At 37.2% G+C, this 21,817-nt stretch overlaps 2 protein-coding genes across 2 annotated transcripts; both read left to right on the top strand.

The window, feature by feature from the left end:
* Positions 1–10,468: 10,468 nt before the first annotated feature.
* On the top strand, positions 10,469–11,685 carry LOC128060261 (olfactory receptor 4A47-like). The gene is made up of 2 exons (XM_052652619.1): positions 10,469–11,236; positions 11,521–11,685. The coding sequence occupies exons 1-2, from the start codon at positions 10,469–10,471 to the stop codon at positions 11,683–11,685; spliced, it is 933 nt and encodes a 310-aa protein (XP_052508579.1).
* Positions 11,686–20,221: 8,536 nt separating this feature from the next.
* Positions 20,222–21,151, top strand: LOC128070608 (olfactory receptor 4A47-like). Its single transcript, XM_052663917.1, has one exon. It carries the CDS (start codon positions 20,222–20,224, stop codon positions 21,149–21,151), a length of 930 nt encoding a protein of 309 aa, XP_052519877.1.
* The last annotated feature ends 666 nt before the right edge of the window (positions 21,152–21,817 follow it).

The raw sequence follows: 21,817 nt of genomic DNA on the forward strand, positions 1-21,817 counted from the left end.
AAGTGTTCTCCACTGTCTGGAACACACACAGAGATTCACAGAGTTGGGTAGAGAAGAGAAGGGGGAGGGAGGAGACAGAGGCCACCTGGTGGAGAAAAAGGAGAGTCCAAAGAAGGAGAGAGTGGTCAAGCCAGTAATCTCACTCTCAAGTGAAAATAGGTACTGAAGATTAGGTTTTTAAAGGTACAAAATTGATAACAAATACCAAAAAGCAAAGATTAAAAATCTACAGTAGAGGTTGGGTTTTCAAAAATACAATATTAAAGAAAAGAAGAAGAAGAAAGAAAAAAAAAACACAAGAATTATTAAACAACAACAACAACCACAAAAATTATATATATATATATATATATGGCATTTGCTTTAAAAATAGGGTATCTTTATTTTTTTTTGAAAAGTAATAGTTGGTTGTAAAAATAAAAATTAAAGGAGAAATAGAGGACTTAAAATTTTAAAAACGTTAAAATAAAAAAAAGAAGAAAAAGAAAAGAAGAAAAAACAAACAAACAAACAAACAAATGAATGATCATAAAAATAGTAAAGGTGTATCTGGGACTTTCTCTGGTGTTGTTGTGGGCAGTGTGGGGTCAGTTCATTTTTGGCTAGTTCCTTGGTCCGGCTTATATGTCTGAAGATCTATTGTCCCCTTCCTATGTAGTCAGTACTAACGACAGGGTTTTAATCTATTGCACCTGTCACTTCCAAGGCGGTTCCCTCTGTTTTAGCTTCTTCTGTTTGCTAATCTTTTCAGTGTCTGTTTTCCGCCCTGACACAAGGGGGGGCGGTGGTGGACACTTATTTTTTTAGGCTCACTTGTTCAGTCACGTTGTGGGAAGGGAGGGATGCTGCAAACAAATAACACTGGCCTGTGCTTGGAGTGTCTCAGCCGCGCTGGGCCTGGTCCCGCTCATGGTGCACACCACTCAGACTCTAGGTTGCTCTGCCAGGAACTGTCTGAGGCTGGCCCTGGGCTGCATGCACCTCCTAGGTCTAAGCCACTTTGGGTCAGGCACTCAGGTAATCCTCAGAGGTGCAGACTTGGTTGGGCCTGCGTTTTGTGACCTTCCTATGTCCGAGCAGCTCGGGTGTTTGGCGAGCGTGGTCGCTGTGACTTATCGCCTTTCCTGTCCCTGCTGCTCAGTTTTCTGGGTGTACAACTGGCGCCCCTTCTTAGGCGGATGGTGACTGTCCAGAACCCCAAGAAGTCTTAGTTAGCAAAGAAGCTTGCTTGCAGTTTGGTAGTTAATGTCTCTCTGGGGCTGTGATTGCCCCCTTCTGGCCCTTCTGGCTCTGGCTGCCTGTCACCAGAGGGGGATGGTCTTCAGCTGGCTAATTCTGTTCTGTCCTTTGTTCTGTGCACGGTCCTGGTGGTGTCTTATGTTAGAGACATGGTAGCTATCCCATGGTCGCTATCTGGCTTGCAAGCCCAAGTTAGTTCGCTGTGGTTACACTTGGGGCATTCCGGCCAGATTCTTAAAAAGCACCACCTCCCTGCCCAGCCCCTGCTTGCTAGTGGCAGATGCAGGCGTCTGTGCTGCTTCTCCACTGGGGGAGTTACCGTTGGGCTTGTGATCTGTTGGTTTTAATTATTTATTTATCTTTCCTCCTTGTTATGTTGCCCTCTGTGCTTCCAAGGCTCACCACAGACTTGGCAGTGAGAGTGTTTCCTGGTGTTTGAAAACTTTTCTCTTTTTAAGACTCCCTTCCCAGGACGGAGCTCCCTCCCTTCCTCTTTTATCTCTTTTTTCATCTTTTATATTTTTTCCTACCTGTTTTTGAAGACAATGATCTGCTTTTCTGAGTGTCTAATGTCCTCTGCCAGCATTCAGAAGTTTTTTTGTGACGTTTACTCAGCGTTGAAATGTTCTTTTGATGAATCTGTGGGGGAGAAAGTGGTCTCCCCATCCTATTCCTCTGCCATCTTAGGACCGCCTCTTCCATGAGAATATTTTTGTCCACATTCTCAAAATCAGTCCTGATAAATACTGACAGCATATGATAATCAGATTAAATTTATTTTAAATTTGGTTTTATAATTTACCACAAATCATTTTAATATAATTGGGTTTGGACATCTTTTCACTTGTTTGATATAATTTGTATGTTTTTTCCTAGAATTATCTGTTAATCTCTTTTATCTATTCATTCAATTGTTGATCCTTTCCATGCTGATTTTTGTGAAATAATTGTCTAATAAAGAAACAACACTTTTTGCTATTGTACACATAATTGATAACTTTGTGCCTAGTCACCAAACAAGGTGTCTGGGAACTGGTGTCATTTTGCTGGTTGGTAGAATGGTCAGGCCAGGGTGTCCTGGGTGGTGCTGGCCTGCTGGGGACTGGGCTAGGTTTCAGGGCTGGCACCAGGACCACAGTCTCATGGATGGGTCTTTGGCCCAGTGTGTCCTGGGGCTGATGCTTGCCCACTGGTGGGTGAGACCAGGACCTGGTTCTAGGGCTAGCCCACTGGTGGTGGAGCCAAGTCCCAGGGTCCCTGGCTGCAGGGCCAGAGGCCTCAGAACTTGTGTTGTTTGAGTGGTTGCAGGTCCCAGAGGGTTCTGGGCTGATGTCTTTGTTACTACCCAGGGTTCTTGACCTCCTTAATCAATAGAATTTGATTAGCGACCAGACAAGAAATTCAGGCAAGGCTTTATTGGGGTCCCCACTGCAGCAGGGGTAGGAAGAACAAACAACTCCTTAGGTGGTATTGTGTGGGGGGGCATGCACAGTACCCTACTTTTCTCAAGACTCTCTGCTTTTTGCTCCAGGCTCTTCAAAAGTGGTGTGTGTTCATGCCAAGTCTCTTCAGTCTAGTCTGACTCTTTGTGGCCCTGTGGATAATTGCCCACCAGACTTTTTTGTCCATGGGATTCTCCAGGGAAGAATACTGGAGTGGGTTGCCATGCCCTCCTCCAGGGGATCTTCCCAACCCAGAAACTGAACCCATGTTTCCTGAGTTTCCTGCATTGAAGGCAGATTCTTTACCACTGAGCCACCAGGAAAGCTCCTATTACCTTAGTTCTTAAATTTATTTTAAAATTAGTGATCAAATATACATAACAAAATTTTTAATTTTAACCATTTTAAAGTGGCATTAATTCACCCTGCTGTGCAAATAGTACCACTGTCTGTCTGCAGAATATTTCCAGCTTCCCAAACTGAAATTCCACAGCCATTAAATAAAATTTCCCATTTCCACTCAGTGAGCCCCAAGCAATCACCATTCTACTTTCTGTCTGTGAAATTGACTACTTTAAGTGCCTCATGTAAAGTGGAATCAATTATTTTTTTATTGACTTTTTTCACTCAGTGTAATATCTTTTCCCCATTAAATGCTGTTGGCACACTTGTTGAAAATTATCTAAACACATATAAAAGGTTTATTTCTAGACTCTCTTAATTCCATTAATTTGTTGTCTGTCTTTATTCCAAAACTGGTGCTGTGACTACCATTGTTTTGTGTAATGTTGTAGAATCAGGAAGTATTAGACCAACCACTTTCTCCTTTTCAAGACTGTCTTGGCAAAAATTTGGAGTCCTTGTGATTCCATAGGAATTTTTCTATTTCTGCCAAAAACACTTTTTTGGATTTTGATAAGTACTGCACTGAATCTGTAGGTCACTAATGGTCATAAAAAAAAATGCTATTAAATAACCCAGTTCATAAAAGTCTTCCCATATATGTGTGTGTTCTATAATATCTCTGAGTAACATTTTGTAGTTTTCAGTTTACAAGATTTTTGTCTCTTTGCTTATGTTTTTTCTTAACTATTTTATTCTTTATGATGTGCTTGTAGGTGGAATTATTTTCTTTATATCTCCTGGGTTTTTCATGATCGTATAGAAATTTCATAAAAATCTCAACAACTTGGAGATAGAAGGAAGATATAATAAGGATATATTATGTCAATATTATTATATATGTTATTATATTATATATATTATATAATATATATATTATACCAATATACTGACAAAATAAAGTCCATATACTTACAGATCACAGGTAACAACATCCTCAACTTTGTTTTTTTATTTTTAAAATTTATTTATTTTAATTGGAAGCTAATTACTTTACAGTATTGTAGTGGTTTTTGCCATACACTTTGAAAGATTGAAAACGTCCCCATTAAAATATGGAGGAAGAGGGCACACTCTCAGAAGCCTTTTTAAACATAGTATTACCATAAAAATTCTTGTGAAAATTTTAGAGTTTTCTAAGTACAACTCCTGTCAATTCTGAAAGTGAGATAATTTTATTAATTATCTCAATTTTTAAATTTAGTTTTACTTTCTGTAATATTAATAAAGCTTCTTTATTTAAAACCTTTTTATTTTATATTGGAGTATAGCCAATTAATGAGTGTCACCAGTGGCTCAGTGGTAAAGAATCTACCTGCAGTGCAGGAGACTCAGGAGAAAAGTGTTCATTCCTGGATTGGGAAGATTCCCTGAGGACATGGCAACTCAACCTAGTATTCTTGCGTGGGTGGGCCATAGTCCATGGTTCTCAAAGAACTAGACGTGACTGAAGTGACTGAAAATGAAGGCACAGTCATTAACAATGTTGTGATAGTTTCAGGTGGACAGCAAAGGGACCCAGTCATGGATACATGTATCCATTCTCCCCAAACTCCCTTTCCATTCAGCCTGCCACATAACACTGAACAGAGCTTCCCATGCTGTACAGTGGGACCTTGTTGGTTACTCACTTTAAATGAAGTGGTTTGAACACATAAATCTCAGTCTTCATAACTATCTCTCCCACATTGTTCTCTGCTGACAACCATAAGTTTGTTCTCTGAGTCTCTGAATCTGTTGTGCTTTGTTCATTGGTATCATTTCTGTAACAGTGCTTCCAATGGTATTCGTTTTCTATTCTTTCAATTGCATCTTAAACATATCCTTTTAGGAAAAATCATCTCTGGTTACATTATCTATAGTAGAATTTTCCCTCTTATTTTCTGTCACACTACTTTATTTCTTAACTTAAGGCAAAACCAATTCACTATTGTAAAGTAGTTAACCTCCAATTAAAATAAACAAATTTATTTAAAAAAGAAAAAAAAGAAGTGAAAACAATAAAATTACTTTATTAAACTATCTCTTTCTTTATTGTCTGAATCATAAATAAACAACATCCATGCAGGAGAAAAAATTTGCATGATTTTCCATCCGATTTTAGAAATTGCTGGGCCCTCACTCAACGTACAATTTCTGGCATAACACAGGTGTCCTAACCTTTTAAAAATTAATAATTGGATAAATAATTAGCTGTTATCTCTAAAATGCTAACACATTTAGTTGTGTTTTCTTTTATAATTTTATATCTCTAACAAAATTTTAAGCTGAGAATAAGTTCAGTTCAGTTCAGTCATTCAGTCATTCAGTCATGTCCAACTCATTGCCACCCCATGGATTGTAGCAATCCAGCCTTTCTTGCCCATCACATCCCGAAGCTCACTCAAATTCATATCCATCAAGTCAGTGATGCCATTCAACCATCTCATCCTCTGTTGTCCCTTTCTCCTCCCGCCTTCAATATTTCCCAGCATCAGGGTCATTTCAAATGAGTCAGTTCTTCCTATCAGGTGGCCAAAGTATTGAAACTTCAGCATCAGTCCTTCCAATATATATTCAGGACTCATTTCCTTTAGGAAGGACTGGTTGGATCTCCTCGCAGTCCAAGGGACTCTAAAGAGTCTTCTCCAATACCACAGTTCAAAAGCATCAATTCTTCAGCACTCAGCCTTCTTCACAGACCAACTCTCACATCCATACATGACCACAGGAAAAACCATAGCCTTGACTAGACGGACCTTTGTCTGCAAAGTAATGTCTTTTGTTTTTCATATGCTGTCTAGGTTTGTCATAGTTTTTCTTCCAAGGAGCAAGTGTCTTTTGATATCATGGCTGCAGTCACCATTTGCAGTGATTTTGGAGCCCAAGAAAATAAAGTCTGTCACTGTTTCCATTCTTTCCCAATATATTTGCCATGAAGTGATGGGACCAAATGCCACGACGTCTGTATTTTGAATGTTGAGCTATAGCCAGCTTTTCCCCTTTTCTCTTTCATTATCATCAAGAGGTTCTTTAGTTCTTTGCTTTCTGCCATAAGGGTGGTGTCATCTGCATATCTGTGATTATTGATATTTCTCCCAGCAATCTTAATTCCAGCTTGTGCTTCATCCAGTCCAGCACTTCACATGATGTAATCTGCATTTAAGTTAAATAAACAAGGTGACAATATACAGCCTTGATTCACTCCTTTTGCAATGTGACCCAGTCCATTGTTCCACGTCTGATTCCAACTGTTGCTTTTTGACTAGCATACAGATTTCTCAGGAGACCCATAAGGTGGTCTGGTATTCCCATCTGTTAAGAACTTTCCACAGTTTGTTGTAATCCACACAGTCAAAGGCTATGGCATAGTCAATAAAGCAGAAGTAGACGTTTTTTTCTGGAACTCTCTTGCTTTTTCGAGGATTCAACACATGCTGGCAATTTGATCTCTTGTTCCTCTGCCTTTTCTAAATCCAGTTTGAACATCTGAAAGTTCTCAGTTCACATACTGTGGAAGCCTGGCCTGGAGAATTTTGAGCGTGGCTTTGCTAGGTTGTGAGATGAGTGCGACTGAGCAGTAGTTTGAATATTCTTTGTCATTGCCTTTCTTTGGGGTTGGAATGAAAATTGACATTTTCCAGTTCTGTGGCAACTGCTGAGTTGTCCAAATAGCTGGCATATGAGTGAAGCACTTTAACAAAGTCATCTTTTTGAATTTGAAATAGCTCAGCTGGAATTCCATCACCTCCGCTAGCTTTGTCTGTAGTGCTGCTTCCTAAGGTCCACTTGGCTTCACATTTCAGAATGTCTGGCTCTAGGTGAGTGATCACACCATCGTGGTTATCTGGGTCATGAAGATTGTTTGTGTATAGTTCTTCTGTGTATTCTTGCCACCTCTTCTTAATATCTTTTGACTCTGTTAGGTCCATAACATTTCTGTCCTTTATTGTGACCATCTTTGCATGAAATGTTTCCTTGGTATCTCTAATTTTCTTGAAGAGATCTCTAGTCTTTTCCATTCTATTGTTTTCCTCTATTTCTTTGCATTCATAACTGAGGAAGGCTTTGTTATCTCTCCTTGCTATCCTTTGGAACTCTGCATTCAAATAAGTATATCTTTCCTTTTCTCCTTTGCCTTTAGCTTCTTTTATTTTCTCAGTTATTTGTAAGGTCTCCTTAGACAACCATTTTGCCTTTTTTTGCACTTCTTTTTCTTGGGGATGATCTTGGTCACTGCCTCCTATACAATGTCATGAACCTCTGTCCGTAATTCTTCAGGCACTCTATCAGATCTAATCCTTTGAATCTATTTGTCACTTCCACTGTACAAGCATAAGGGATTTGATTTAGGTCATACCTGAATGATCCTGTGGTTTTCCCTACTTTCTTCTATTTAAGAATTTTTTAAATTAAAATTAAAATTTAATTTAAATTTAAAATTTAAGATTTTCTCTCTCTCTCTCTCTTTTTTTTTTTTGCTCTATACAGTCAACAAAAGCAAGACTGGAAGGTGACTGTTGCTCAGATCATGAACTACTTAATGCCAAGCTGAGAATATTGAGTAGTAAATAAAAGAATGGAAAATCTTCCTATGCCAGGTGTGGGAAATATATAACAAATAAGTTCACTGGTACAAAACATTGGGTTGACTTTACTCTTGATTGGCTGTAGTCTCATAAAGATTCTAAAGTTATTTTTCTATCATTATGTTGCATCATTATCATATTTAAAATGAAATTTTGTCTAATAATATCTTTTTAAAAATATAAATTTATTTTAATTGGAGGTTAATTACTTTACAATGTTGTATTGGTTTTGCCATACATCAACATGAATCCATCACAGGTATACATGTGTTCTCCATCCCGAACCCCCTTCCCTCCTTCCTCTGTACCATCCCTCTGGGTCGTCCTATAAATCTTCTTTTAAAACTTTTGGGGGAAATTCCAGTGTATTAATTAAAGCAAGAATCAGTCTTGGACACATTCCAATTCCAAGACTCCATGTGATTGCAGCCATGAATTTAAAAGACGCTTACTCCTTGGAAGAAAAGTTATGACCAACCTAGATAGTATATTCAAAAGCAGAGACATTACTTTGCTGACTAAGGTCCATCTAGTCAAGGCTATGGTTTTTCCTGTGGTCATGTATGGATGTGAGAGTTGGACTATGAAGAAGGCTGAGTGCTGAAGAATTGATGCTTTTGAACTGCGGTGTTGGAGAAGACTCTTGAGAGTCCCTGGGACTGCAAGGAGATCCAACCAGTCCATTCTGGAGATCAACCCTGGGATTTCTTCAGAAGGAATAATGCTAAAGCTGAAACTCCAGTACTTTGGCCACCTCATGCGAAGAGTTGACTCATTGGAAAAGACTCTGATGCTGGGAGGGATTGGGGGCAGGAGGAGAAGGGGACGACCGAGGATGAGATGGCTGGATGGCATCACGGACTCGATGGACATGAGTCGGAGTGAACTCCGGGAGATAGTGATGAACAGGGAGTCCTGGCGTGCTGCGCTTCATGAGGTCGCGAAGAGTCGGACACGACTGAGCGACTGAACTGAACTGATGATAAATTAAACTTGAAGGGATGAAATATCCCATAATCTTACCCTTAACAGGGAGAAGATACTATCCATTCAGTGACTGTAATACATTTTTCAGGAGGTCATTTCTTAAGTTTAAAGCATGACAAAGAAATCACAGCAAAATCTTTTGAAATCTGAAATCAATTATTCTGTCCATGTTAATGTGAGTGTGAGAAGAGCTAAACATTCAAATGCTATTTTTCATGTTAGTAGGAAATAAGTTGCGAAAAGCTTCCCTAGGAAATGGCTAATTGATATCTATGTTTCTATGAATGTGGCAGATTTGCTGGTCATTTTGATACATTTCCTGATATGATAAACTATTTTTTTCCTGTGTGCCGTGGAAATCCTTTCAAATAATCTATATTTTATATAAAAATGAACTTCTGAATAATCAGAAGACTCAGTGGGGAAAAAGGACAGACTGCTAGATGAAATAAACTCAAGTAATAAGGCAGCATTTGGCCTCTGTCATCAAACTGGATGAAAAATAATTTCAAGTGGTTATGAGTAACTTCAAATCATCCTTAGATTCTGAACAAAACTCCACAAGGTAAGACTAAAAGAAAATAATGAGAACCAGGCTCACAGTTGCATGACTTTCTTTATATAAGAAATTAAAGAAATTAAATTAAATTAAATTACTTTGAAATTACTTAGAAATGTGTGATTTTGGGAGAATGAATATTTTCTGAGTGTTAAATTCCTCAATTATAAAATGGCAATTGCATTTCTTGTTATTGTAAATATTAAATATGATACATTAGACTATGAGTGGAGTGCATGATTGGAATATACTGTAGCAGTTTTGAGCAATAGAGTGATGTCATCAGAATAAAACTGAAAAGACAATTTGAGCTGCTTTAGGAGAACCAATTTTGGGAGAATAAACACAAAAATCTTGGCAGGAAGGTACTGCAATAGAACAAGAAGAAATTAAGAAGGGAATGAAAAATTAGTGATATATTTTGAAAGTAGAGTCAACAGGATTTAACAACGCTTTATGAGAGTATCAAGTGTAGAGGACTGTATTTTTTTTGTTGGGACAATAGCATAGAAAATGATAGTATTTAATGAAATAAATAAGGAATGCCTCTTTAAATTTTGTATAGGAACTGCTTCTGTTTTTCATGGAAAAATTAAAAGCTAGTTTTATAAATACTAAATTGTCAATCAACTGGATGTCAAAAACTACAGATGTTGCATATATAAATTTGAAAATTAAGGGAGAGAGAGGGGCTGGAGACACAAAATTATACTGCTGCAGCATTTATTGGTCAGGAAAAGGTAAATATCCACCTAAAGACCTAAGATGTATCAGTGAGGTCTGAGACAATTCAAGACAGGGATCTTCTACTCATAGTTTAGTCTACTCACATTGATTATGTAAATTACCTTAAGAGAGTCACAGGTATTACACATTTGTGACTTTATAAATGGTGCTCCTTTTCATGGAATTCTCTTCCCATTTTTTTTTATTCCCTCATTAAAAAAAAATGCTGAAGCATTGCTTCCTTTGGGAAATCTCTGATTCTAGTTTGATATACACCTGTAATGTGACTCTTAGCACTGTGTGAATATTCAGTTAATGGCTGGAATTGCCTAATTCCTCATTATGTGTCATAGCATTGAGGGTAGTGTTCTATGGCTTATTCAAGCTGGTAATTAAAATATTCATGGCACATTGGACCCAAAAGATACTCCATTCACATTCTTCTAATGAATGGATAAATAAAAAATTAAGCATTTAATTCTTTACTCCCTTGTTTTGTAGGTAAACTGCTTCTTATATGTGAATTCAGCTCTTGGAAGAACTAGATGGAACCAAGGAACAATTTATCTTACTTTGTCCTCTCAGGCCTCAAAAAGAATCCAAAGGAGCAAAAAGTCCTTTTTGTCATGTTCCTGGTCTTTTGCATTTTGATTGTACTGGGCAACTTTCTCATTATCATTACTGTAACTGTCAGTAAGACTCTGAACTCACCAGTGTACTTTTTTCTTGCTAGCTTAGCGTTTATGGATGTCACTTCTTCTTCTACTACCTGCAGATTGATTTCAGACTTTTTCTTTGTGTGGGGGTGGAGGGACATATCTTTTGAATCTTGCATGACTCAGCTGTTTGCAGAGCACATTTTTGCTGGATCAGGGGTCTTCCTTCTGCTTGTGATGGCCTATGACTGCTATGTGGCCATATGCAAGTCCTTGCATTATTTGGTGATCATGAGGCAAAAGGTGGGTGTTGTGCTGCTGGTGGTGTCCTGGGTTGGAGGCTGTCTACACTCAATAATTCAACTTTGCACCGTTTATGGGCTGCCATTCTGTGGTCCCAATATCACTGACCACTATGTGTGTGACATGTACCCCTTATTGAAACTCATCTGCACTGACACCTATGTCAGTGACCTTCTAGTTGCATTCAATGGAGGACTGATCTGCACTCTTGGGTTTTTGCTCTTACTCGTCTCCTATAGAGTCATTCTGCACTCTCTGAAGAACCTGAGTCAGGAAGGGAGGCAGAACGCCCTCCAGACATGTGGTTCCCACATCACGGTGGTTGTCTGCTTCTTTGTTTCCTGTATTTTCATGTATGTAAGACCTGATAGGCAATGGCACCTCACTCCAGTACTCTTGCCTGGAAAAATCTCATGGATGGAGGAGCCTGGTGGGCTACAGTCTTTGGGGTCGCTAAGAGTCGGACACAACTGAGCGACTTCACTTTCACTTTTCACTTTCATGCATTGGAGAAGGAAATGGCAACCCACTCCAGTGTTCTTGCCTGGAGAATCTCAGGGACAGAGGAGCCTGGTGGGCTGCCATCTATGGGGTCACACAGAGTCAGACATGACTGAAGTGACTTAGCAGCAGCAGCAGCAGCAAGACCTGCTAAAACATTCCCCATTGATAAACTATTGAGTGTGTTTTATACAATCATAACGCCCATGCTGAACCCATTAATCTACAGTCTAAGAAGTTCTGAGTTGACTAATGCTATGAAGATGCTCTGGAGAAGAAACATTGTATCTCATATTAATTAATGCATCATTAAATGCATCATCCATCATGAAGAGAGTCATTTGACATCAGGTTCCATTTCCTTTGAATGCAGAAACTATTTTAACGATAACCCTGTATGCAAGACTTCCCTGGTGGCTCAGAGGTTAAAGCGTCTGTCTGCAATGTGGGAGAGCTGGGTTCTATCCCTGGGTCGGAAAGATCCCCTGGAGAAGGAAATGGCAACCCACTCCAGTATTCTTGCCTGGAGAATCCCATGGACAGAGGAGCCTGGTGGGCTACAGCCCACGGGGTCACAAAGAGTCGGACATGACTGAGCGAATTTACTTTACTTTACTTTATTTAAGACAGCAAAAGAGACACAGACCTATAGAACAGGCTTTTGGACTCAGTGGGAGAGGGAGAGGGTGGGATGATTTGGGAGAATAGCATTGAAACATGTATAATATCATATATGAAATGAATCGCCAGTCCAGGTTCGATGCATGACACTGGATGTTCGGGGCTGGTGCACTGGGACGACCCAAAGGGATGGTACGGGGATGGAGGAGGGAGGGGGGTTCAGGATAGGGAACATGTGTATACCTGAGGTGGATTCATGTTGATATATGGCAAAACCGATACAATATTGTAAAGTAATTAACCTCCAATTAAAATAAATAAATTTATATTAAAAGAATAAATAAATAAATTTGACTCTGATTTCTCTTTCTTCTAGAAAATTATAACTATCATTAAATAATATAATCATACAACTGCGGTATTCATAACAGTTTGCTCCATGCTACAATGTAAGCTCCATAATTCTTGCTTGTCAATATACCTAGAAAATTGTAATGCTTATACAGCAAGGCATTAATAATAAATAAATGATTTAATGAGGAAAATGCTATATATTTATACTGATTTTTTTAATTTAAATTGATTTATTTTAATTGGAGGCTAATTACTTTACAATATTGTATTGGTTTTGCCATACATCATCAGTTCATATATCTATATCTTTTATACTTTTTCAGACAGTGCAATTTTTATTTCAGTTCAGTTCAGTTAAGTCACTCAGTTGTGTCTGACTCTTTGTGACCCCATGAATCACAGCATTCCAGGCCTCCCTGTCCATCACCAACACCCGAAGTTCACTCAAACTCACGTCCATCGAGTTGGTGATGCCATCCAGCCATCTCATCCTCTGTAATCCCCTTTTCCTCCTGCCCCCAATCCCTCCCAGCATCAGAGTCTTTTCCAATGAGTCAGCTCTTTGCATGAGGTGGCCAAAGTACTGGAGTTTCAGCTTTAGCATCATTCCTTTCAAAGAACACCTAGGGCTGATCTCCTTTAGAATGGGCTGGAATTTAAATTTCTAAATTTAATAAATTTTTATTTAGATTATTGTCATTTAAGTGAACTTTTTTATTTATGTTATTTAAAATATTTAATTCTATATAGGTTTCCTTCTTTACTATATTTCAGTTGTATTATACATAAAATAAAAAAATCACTTTAACATTTTTACTATTTATAAGAAAATGTAGTAAAATAGATAATAATAAAAGCATAAATGAAATCCAAAATATATGGGATGCAGTGTTGAATAAATTTCCTATTTTCCTTCAGCATTTTCTAGGCCTCATACTCAGAGACTGGCCCAAATTTGTTTCTTCATTTTCATCTGAGAATAATATTTGTAAATGCAAATGTATATGCCATATGTATGTTTGTTCTTATTTATGTATGTAGCATTTACTTTTAGTATGCAACATCTTAAAAATATGTCCATATCAATCCATATATGTCTTTTAATTTTTCTCATCCTGCACAATACTCCTTATAAATATAAAGTTAGTATGTTGTTTCCTCTTCATGTGGTTCATAAACTTTTTTATGGTAAATACTTTTCCAACAAATATATGCTTTTGAATTGTGCAAATATTACTGAGGGCCTGGGCTCAGTCTCTTTTCAGGGAATTAGGATTCTACAAGACACAGACAGAGCAAACCCTCCCCTCACCAAACTAAAAACATACAAAAAACAGACTCATTAACAAAACTCAAAAAGCTGGTTAGATGTAGTTCTAGAGATTGGGGGAGGGGTGGTGGTGGTGGAAATACAAACATATTTATTCAGTTCAGTCGCTCAGTCGTGTCTGACTCTTTGCAACCCCATGAATCGCAGCACGCCAGGCCTCCCTGTCCATCACCAACTCCCAGAGTTCACTCAGACTCACATCCATCGAGTCAGTGATGCCATCCAGCCATCTCATCCTCTATCGTCCCCTTCTCCTCCTGCCCCCAATCCCTCCCAGCATCAGGGTCTTTTCCAATGAGTCAAGTCTTCGCATGAGGTGGCCAAAGTACTGGATTTGGAGGAGGGGGGGTGGAAATACAAACATATTTATTAGGTTGGTTCAAAAGTAATTGTGGTATCTGCATTGTTAACATTTGCCATTTGATACTGGAGTACATTCTTAAATGTGGTTAAATTATATGCATCATTTTAATGCACATTTTTCACTTTATGTTTTTTGCTAATGACCTATTATTTACTCTGTATTTTATATTTCAGACTAGGGAAATGATGTTAGACAAAAAGCAAATTCAAGCGATTTTGTTATTTGAATTCAAAATGAGTGTTAAAGCAGCAGAGACCATTCACAACTCAACAATGCATCTGGCCCAGGAACTGCTAACGAACAGTTCTGGTGCAGTGGAGTGCAGTGGTGGTTCAAGAAGTTTTGCAAAGGAGATGAGAGTCTTGAAGATGAGGAGCTTAGTGGCTGACATTGGAAGTTGACAAAGACCAATTGAAAGCAATCATCAAAGCTGATTCTCTTATAATTACATGAGAATTTGCTGGAGAACTCAAAGTCAACCTTTGAATGGTCATTCAGCGTTTGAAGCAAATTAGAAAAGTGAAATTGGACTAAAGAGAAGTTCCAAAGCACTTCCCAAAGCCAAACTTGCACCGAAAAAAAAAAAAAAAAGGTCATGATCATTACATCTGAGAAGTATGCTCAGCAAATCAATGAAGTAAAGTGAAATGAAGTGCAAGTTGCTCAGTCATGTCAGATTCTTTGCAGTCCCATGGACTGTAGCTTGCTAGGCTCCTCTGTCCATGGAATTCTCCAGGCAGGAATACTGGGGTGGGTTGCCATTCCCTTTTCCAGAGGATCTTCCCAACCCAGGGATTGAACCTGGGTCTTCTGCATTGCAGGCAGATTCTTTACTGTCTGATCCACCAGGGAAGTCCCAGGAAATCAATGTGATGCCTCCAGAACTGCAATGCCTGGTCAACAGAAGGGGCCTAATTCTTCTTCAGGGTAATGATCAACTGCACCTCACACATACAATTCTTCAAAAGTTGAACAAATGGGTCTACTAAGTTTTGCATCATCTGCCATCTTCAACCTGACCTTTTGCCAATTGACTACCATTACTTCAAGCATATCAACAACTTTTTCAGGGAAAACACTTCCACAACCAGCAGGAGGCAGAAAATGACTTCTAAGAGTTTGTGGACTCCCCAAGCCTGGATTTTTACATACAACAATTAACAAACTTATTTCTCATTGACAAAAATGTGTTGATTGCAATGATTCCTATTTTGATTAATAAATATATTTGAGCCTACTTATTACTATGTTAATTTAATAGTCACAGTCTGAAACCAGAGTCACATTTGCACCAATCCGTTTTATTACTACTCATTGCAATTTCTATTTAAGATATCACTGTCCCATGTTGCATAAATAATTCCCTGTGACTTTGAGGGTAAACCCATCCCGCTCAGTGTTTCATCAGTAACTTTGGTACCTCTGTTTGCAAGGTGGAGTTTAACTCCAATCTGTAATGCAAATTCTCATTGCTTTGTAGGTAAGGAAGGTTTGTATTGTAAAATCCCTTCTTTCCTCTGCAAAACCAGACAATCTGAAGTAGTCCAGAGGAGCACAAAATCCTTCAAAAGTGTGTGATAACTTGCTTATAAGATCTGAGTTTGAAACTCCAAAATAAAAAGTTTTGGTTTTTGTTCCTTCTTTCTCCTTCTTCCTCCTCCTCCTCCTTCTTCTTCTTTTTTTTTTTGGTCTACTTTCTTCATTGATTCATCCTGAGTATTTAAACAATGCCTGGCCCACAGGAGGTACTCAATATTTGTTGAATTGATTGAATAAAATTTTGGAATTAACATACACAGACTACTATATTTAAAATTGCTATCCAACAAAGACCTACTGTATAGCACAGGGCACTCTGCTCAACATCTTGTAGTAACCTAAATGGGAAAAGAATTTGAAAAAGGATAGATGTATGGATATGTATACCTGAATCACCTTGCTGTACACCTGAACTAACACATTGTTAGTCAACTATATTCCAATACAAAATAAATATTACAAATACAGATTTTAATGTAGTAGTTTTGTTATTTATTGACCTGTTTACCTCTTAGAAAGAATACCTTGTTTTGTTTGAAGCCCATGATCTTTGCATATACTTTGGGCTACTGTGCTATAGTTTATGTTATCACTGACTCGATGGACGTGAGTCTGGGTGAACTCCGGTAGTTGGTGATGGACAGGGAGGACTGGCGTGCTTCAATTCATGGGGTCGCAAAGAGTCGGACACGACTGAGCGACTGAACTGAACTGAACTGAAGCCAACTAAGGAGGTAAACTTAGTTCTTAAATTTATTTTAAAAATTGTGGTGAAATATACATAGCAATATTTACAATTTGACCATTTTAAAGTGGCACTAAGTTAATTCACATTGTTATGCAAACATTACCACCATCCATCTCCAAAATTTTTCAGCTTTCCAAACTGAAATTCCACAGCCATTAGACAAAATTCTCCATTTTCACTCACTGAGCCCTAGTCAGAGCAACTACCATTCCATTTCCTGCCTATGAATTTGACTACTTTAAGTGCCTCATGTAAGTGGAATCATATCATTTTTGGTTTTTTTGGTAATTGCCTTTTTATCACTTATTATAATTTCCTTACTCTACTAAACGCTTGGCACCCTTTTTGAAAATTATCTAAACACATATAGAAAGATTTATTTCTACACTATCTATTTTACTCCATTAGTCCACTGTCATCTTTATTTCAACACTGGGGCTGTGATTACCATAGCTTTGTATAAAATATTTTATAATCAGGAGGTATGAGACTCCCGATCTTCTTTTTATAGAGTGTTTTGACAATTTGGAGTCCTTGAGATTCCATATGAATTTTAGCATGAATTTATCTGTTTCTGCAAAAAGCAATTTTCTGATTATGATAGGGATTGCACTGAATCACTTGAAGCATTATTAACATCTTAATACTGTTGAATATTCCAGCTCATAAACGTCTTCTTGTATGCGTGTGTTCTATATATCTCTGAGCAACATTTTGTAGTTTTCAGAGTATAAAATTTTATTTTATTCTTTTTTGATGCTTTTGTAAGTGGAATTATTTTCTTAAATTCTCCTTGGGTTGCCCATCATCAGATAGAAATTCAGTTATCATTTCATAGAAATAATTTCATAGAACTAGATTTCACAGAAATCTCTCAACAAGCTGGTAATAGACTGTACCTTGACAAAGATCCATATATGACAGATCTACAGCTAATAACTTCCTCAACATGAAAGGTTGAAAGCTTTTCCATTAAAATCTGTAATAAACAGGGCATGTTCTCTCTGGTCCTTTTTAACATAGTACTTCCATAAAAATTCCTGTGAAAATTTTAGAGTTTTATAAGTATAGCTCCTGTTTTCTCTGAAGTGAGATAGTTTTATTCACTAATTTTATTTAGTTTTAGTTTCTGTAAGAGTGTTTCTGACGGTAGCCACTTGCTATCCTTTCAATCTCAGCTTAAGCATCAGCTTTAAAGAAAGGTCATCTCTATCCACAGTAGAACTCTCTCTTATCTTCTGTCACAGCATTCTGTTTCTTATAAGCAGTGAATAAGACTGAATCTGCTTTGTTAGGTTGTCTCATTCTTTATTGTCTGACTCTAAGAAAGAAGATCCCTGCAGGAAAAGCCTCTCACATGTTTCCCCAGGTTTCACTAGTCTCTGTGTCCTCACTCACAGGACAGTTGCTGACATGACAGAGGTGCCTTGACTTAAAAAATGATAATGAATCCTCCTTGATGTATGGCAAAACCAATACAATATTGTAAAGTAACTAACCTCCAATTAAAATAAATTTATATTAAAAAAAGAAATAGCACTGAGAAACCTATAAAAACTATTTATCATAATACTAAATGGATCAATGCAATCCCCACCAAAAGCTCAGCAAGTAACTTTGTGGATATCAGTAAACTCATTTTAAACTTTAAAAAAATAATAATGATTGGATACAAAATTATTTATTATATCTAAAATTTTAATATATTTAACTGTTTTTATATCTAATTTTCATATATCGAACCAAATTAAGGTGATTAAATTGAGTACTAAACAAAAGGAAAGAAAATCTTGCTATGGCAGGTGGGGAAAGAAATAACAAACAAGTTCACTGTGACAAAATTTTTGATTATTTTTGGTTGACTTTAGTCTCATAAAGATTCTTCTGATATTATTTATGTGACTTTGCCTATTAAATATCTTTATATATAGATGCTTAAAAAAAAAACTCTGGGGGAAATCCCAGTGAATTAATTAAACAAGAATCAGTCTTGGACACATTCCACTTGTAAGACTCAATGATAATTGCAGCTGATAATTCCCCTTAACAGGGAGAAGATGTTATCCACTTAGTAACTGGGATCAATTTTTCAGCAGGTCTTTTTATAGACTTAAAGCATGACAAAAAAAAATTTATAAGAATGTCTTTCAAAATCTCAGTCAATGAGTCTGGTCATATTAATATGACAGAATGAAAAGGGCTAAAGAGTCAAATATTATTTTTCTTTTTGAAGTTAGTAGGAAATATGTTATTTCTGAAAATCTTCCCTGCCGAATAACTAGTTCATTTCTTCTATGTATATGTAAGATTTGCTACTCATTTTGATAAATTTCCTAACATGGTAAACTTTTGTTTTTCTGGGTGTGCACCATGGAATTCCTTTCAAATAATCAACACAATGCATAAAAAATGTGTCTCTGAATAATCTGAAAACTCCATGGAGAAAATGGACAGATAGTCAAATGAAATAAAATGCATCCTCAAGTAATAAGGTGACCTTTTGTCCTCTGTTGTCAAATTGGATGAAAAATAATTTCAAACCTTTACGTGTAACTTAAAGTCACTCTTAGATTCTGAACAAACCTCCACAAGGTAAGATTAGCAGTAAGTAGTGGGAACCAGGCTCATAATTGTGGGACTGCCTTTATTATGTAAGAAATTTAATTACTTTGAAATTAATCAAACTTAGATTCAACTCTAGATTTGTCCCTTAGAAATGTATGATTTTGGGAAAATGAATGAGATCTTCTAACATTAGTTTCTTCAATTATAAAATGAGGATTACGGTTCTTGCTACTGTCAATATTGTAAACAGTAGACTGTGATTGTATGATTAGAATATATTCTAGGATTTTTGAGCGGTAGAGTGATGTCATTTGGGCTGCTTCAGGAGAACCGATTGTTGGAGGCTAGAATAAACATGGAGAGACTTGCTAGGAGCCTATTGCAGTGGACCAGAAATAAAATGAGAAGTAGGGAATGATCAAATTTGTGATATATTTTCATAGTAGAGTGAATAGGATTTATTAAAGGCTTATGAGAGTAACAAATGAGTGAAGAGTACAGCAATTTTTTGTCTGAACAATAACATGGAAAAAGCATTTAATGAGATAAATAGGAAACATTTATTTAAATTTTTTATAGAAAATGCTTATGTTTATTATGGACATTTAAAAAGTTTTTAAATACTAAATTGCCATTCACTTGGATGTCAAAATTAGAGATGTTGCATATCCAAGTTTGCAAAGTAAGAAGAGAGGTAGGGGTGGGGACACAAAACCACTGCTGTAGCATTTAATTGTCAGGAAAAGGGAAATATCCACCTAAGAGCCTAAGAAGTGTCAGTGAGGTCTGAGACAATTCAGGACAGGAAACTTCCATTCACAGTTTGATCTACCCACGTTGATTATGTAAATTATCTCAAGTGGGCCTCAAGTATTAGACTTTTGTGACTATAAATGCTGCACTTTTTGGATTTCTCTAACTTATTTTTTTAAAAATTAATTCAATTCTTTTTCGCACTTCAGCAAAGCTGAAGCTTTACTTCCTCTGGAAAGTCTTCTGTCATACCTATTTGATACACTCTTGTACTATGACTCTCAGCATTGTTTGAATATTCATTTAATGGCACTAATAACCTGAGTGTGGAATTGCCTGATTTCTTGTTGTGTTTCATAGCATTGAGGGACAGAAACTCTGTCTTCAACTTGATAATAAAATTGTCCATGACACATCGGACACAAATAGTTGTTCTATACTCATTCTTCTAACGAATGGAAAAAAAAAAATCTTACATTTGAACATTTCCTCCCTTTAACTTTCCCTCCTTGTTTTGTAGGTAAGTTGCTTCTACTATATGAAGTCACCTCCTGTACAGATTAGATGGAGTCAAAAAACAATGTAACCTACTTTGTTCTCCTGGGACTCACACAGAATCCAAAGGAGGGGAAAGCACTTTTTGTTATGTTCCTGTTTCTCTACATTTTGACTGTGGTGGGCAATTTTCTAATTATAGTCACTATAATTGTCAGTAAGTCCCTGAAAACACCAATGTACTTTTTTCTTGCTTGCTTGTCATTTATGGATATTACTTATTCCTCTTCTATTACCCCCAGATTGATCTCCGACTTGTTCTTTGGAGAAAAAACCATAACTTTCAAATCTTGCATGACCCAGCTCTTTATAGAGCACCTTTTTTCTGGATCAGGGGTCTTCCTTCTGCTGGTCATGGCCTATGACAGATACGTGGCCATCTGCAAGCCCTTGCATTATTTGGTGATCATGAGGCAAAGGGTGTGTGTTGTGCTGCTTGTGGTGTCCTGGGTTGGAGGTTTTCTGCATTCAGTAATTCAACTTAGCACTGTTTATTGGCTCCCTTTCTGTGGCCCCAATATCATTGATCACTTTCTCTGTGACATGTACCCTTTATTGAAACTCGTCTGTACTGATACCTTTGTCATTGGTATCTTAGTGCTGGCCAATGGGGGGCTGATCTGCACTGTTGTGTTTCTGCTCTTACTCATCTCCTATGGAGTCATCCTGCATTCTCTGAAGAACCTGAGTCAGGAAGGGAGGTGGAAAGCCCTCCAAACCTGTGGTTCCCACATCACTGTGGTTGTCTGCTTCTTTGTTCCCTGTATTTTCATATATGTAAGACCTGCTAAGACCTTCTACATTGATAAATCATTGACTGTGTTCTATACAGTTATAACCCCCATGCTGAACCCACTAATCTACAGTCTAAGAAATTCTGAGTTAACTTATGCTATGAAGAAGCTCTGGAAAAGAAACATCATACCCCATATTAAATAAATGCATCATCCATCATGAAGGGAGTCATTTGACATCAAAGTTCATTTTCTTCCAATGCAAAAGTCATTTTAAAAGTTGTTCTGATTTCTCTTTCTTCAACGAGTTTATGGTAATAGTATTTAAAGATTATGATTATACAACCATGGTATAACAGCAGTTTTCCTACTTTCTAGAATATAAAGACTATAATTACTTGCCCATCAGTGTATCTGGAATGGTGTAATGCCTATATAGCAAGGAGTTGATATGTAATGAATTAGAGAGTAAATTTTTACATAGTTATACTGATTTTTCATCAACTTATGCATTTATATTTTTATTCTTTTTCAGGGACAGTGTAATTTTTATTCAGCATCTTGTCATTTAAGTTAGCATTTTTACTTATACAGTTTAAAATGCATAATTGTGTATGGCTTGCCTATACTGTTTTTCATTTGCATTATACACAACATTTTTACTTTTATACTTCTACTGTTTACAATGAAACTGAAGTAAAATAGATAATAAATAGCATAAGTGAAAGCTAAATGCTACAAAAGTGTAGTTACTCAGTAGAATCCGACTGTTTGCCACCCCATAGACTGTAGTCCACCAAGCTCCTCTGTCCATGGAACTCTATGGGCAAGAATACTGGAATGGATTGCCATTCCCTTTTCCAGGGGATCT

Source organism: Budorcas taxicolor, chromosome 2 (assembly GCF_023091745.1).
Source record: "Budorcas taxicolor isolate Tak-1 chromosome 2, Takin1.1, whole genome shotgun sequence".
NCBI lineage: Eukaryota > Metazoa > Chordata > Mammalia > Artiodactyla > Bovidae > Budorcas > Budorcas taxicolor.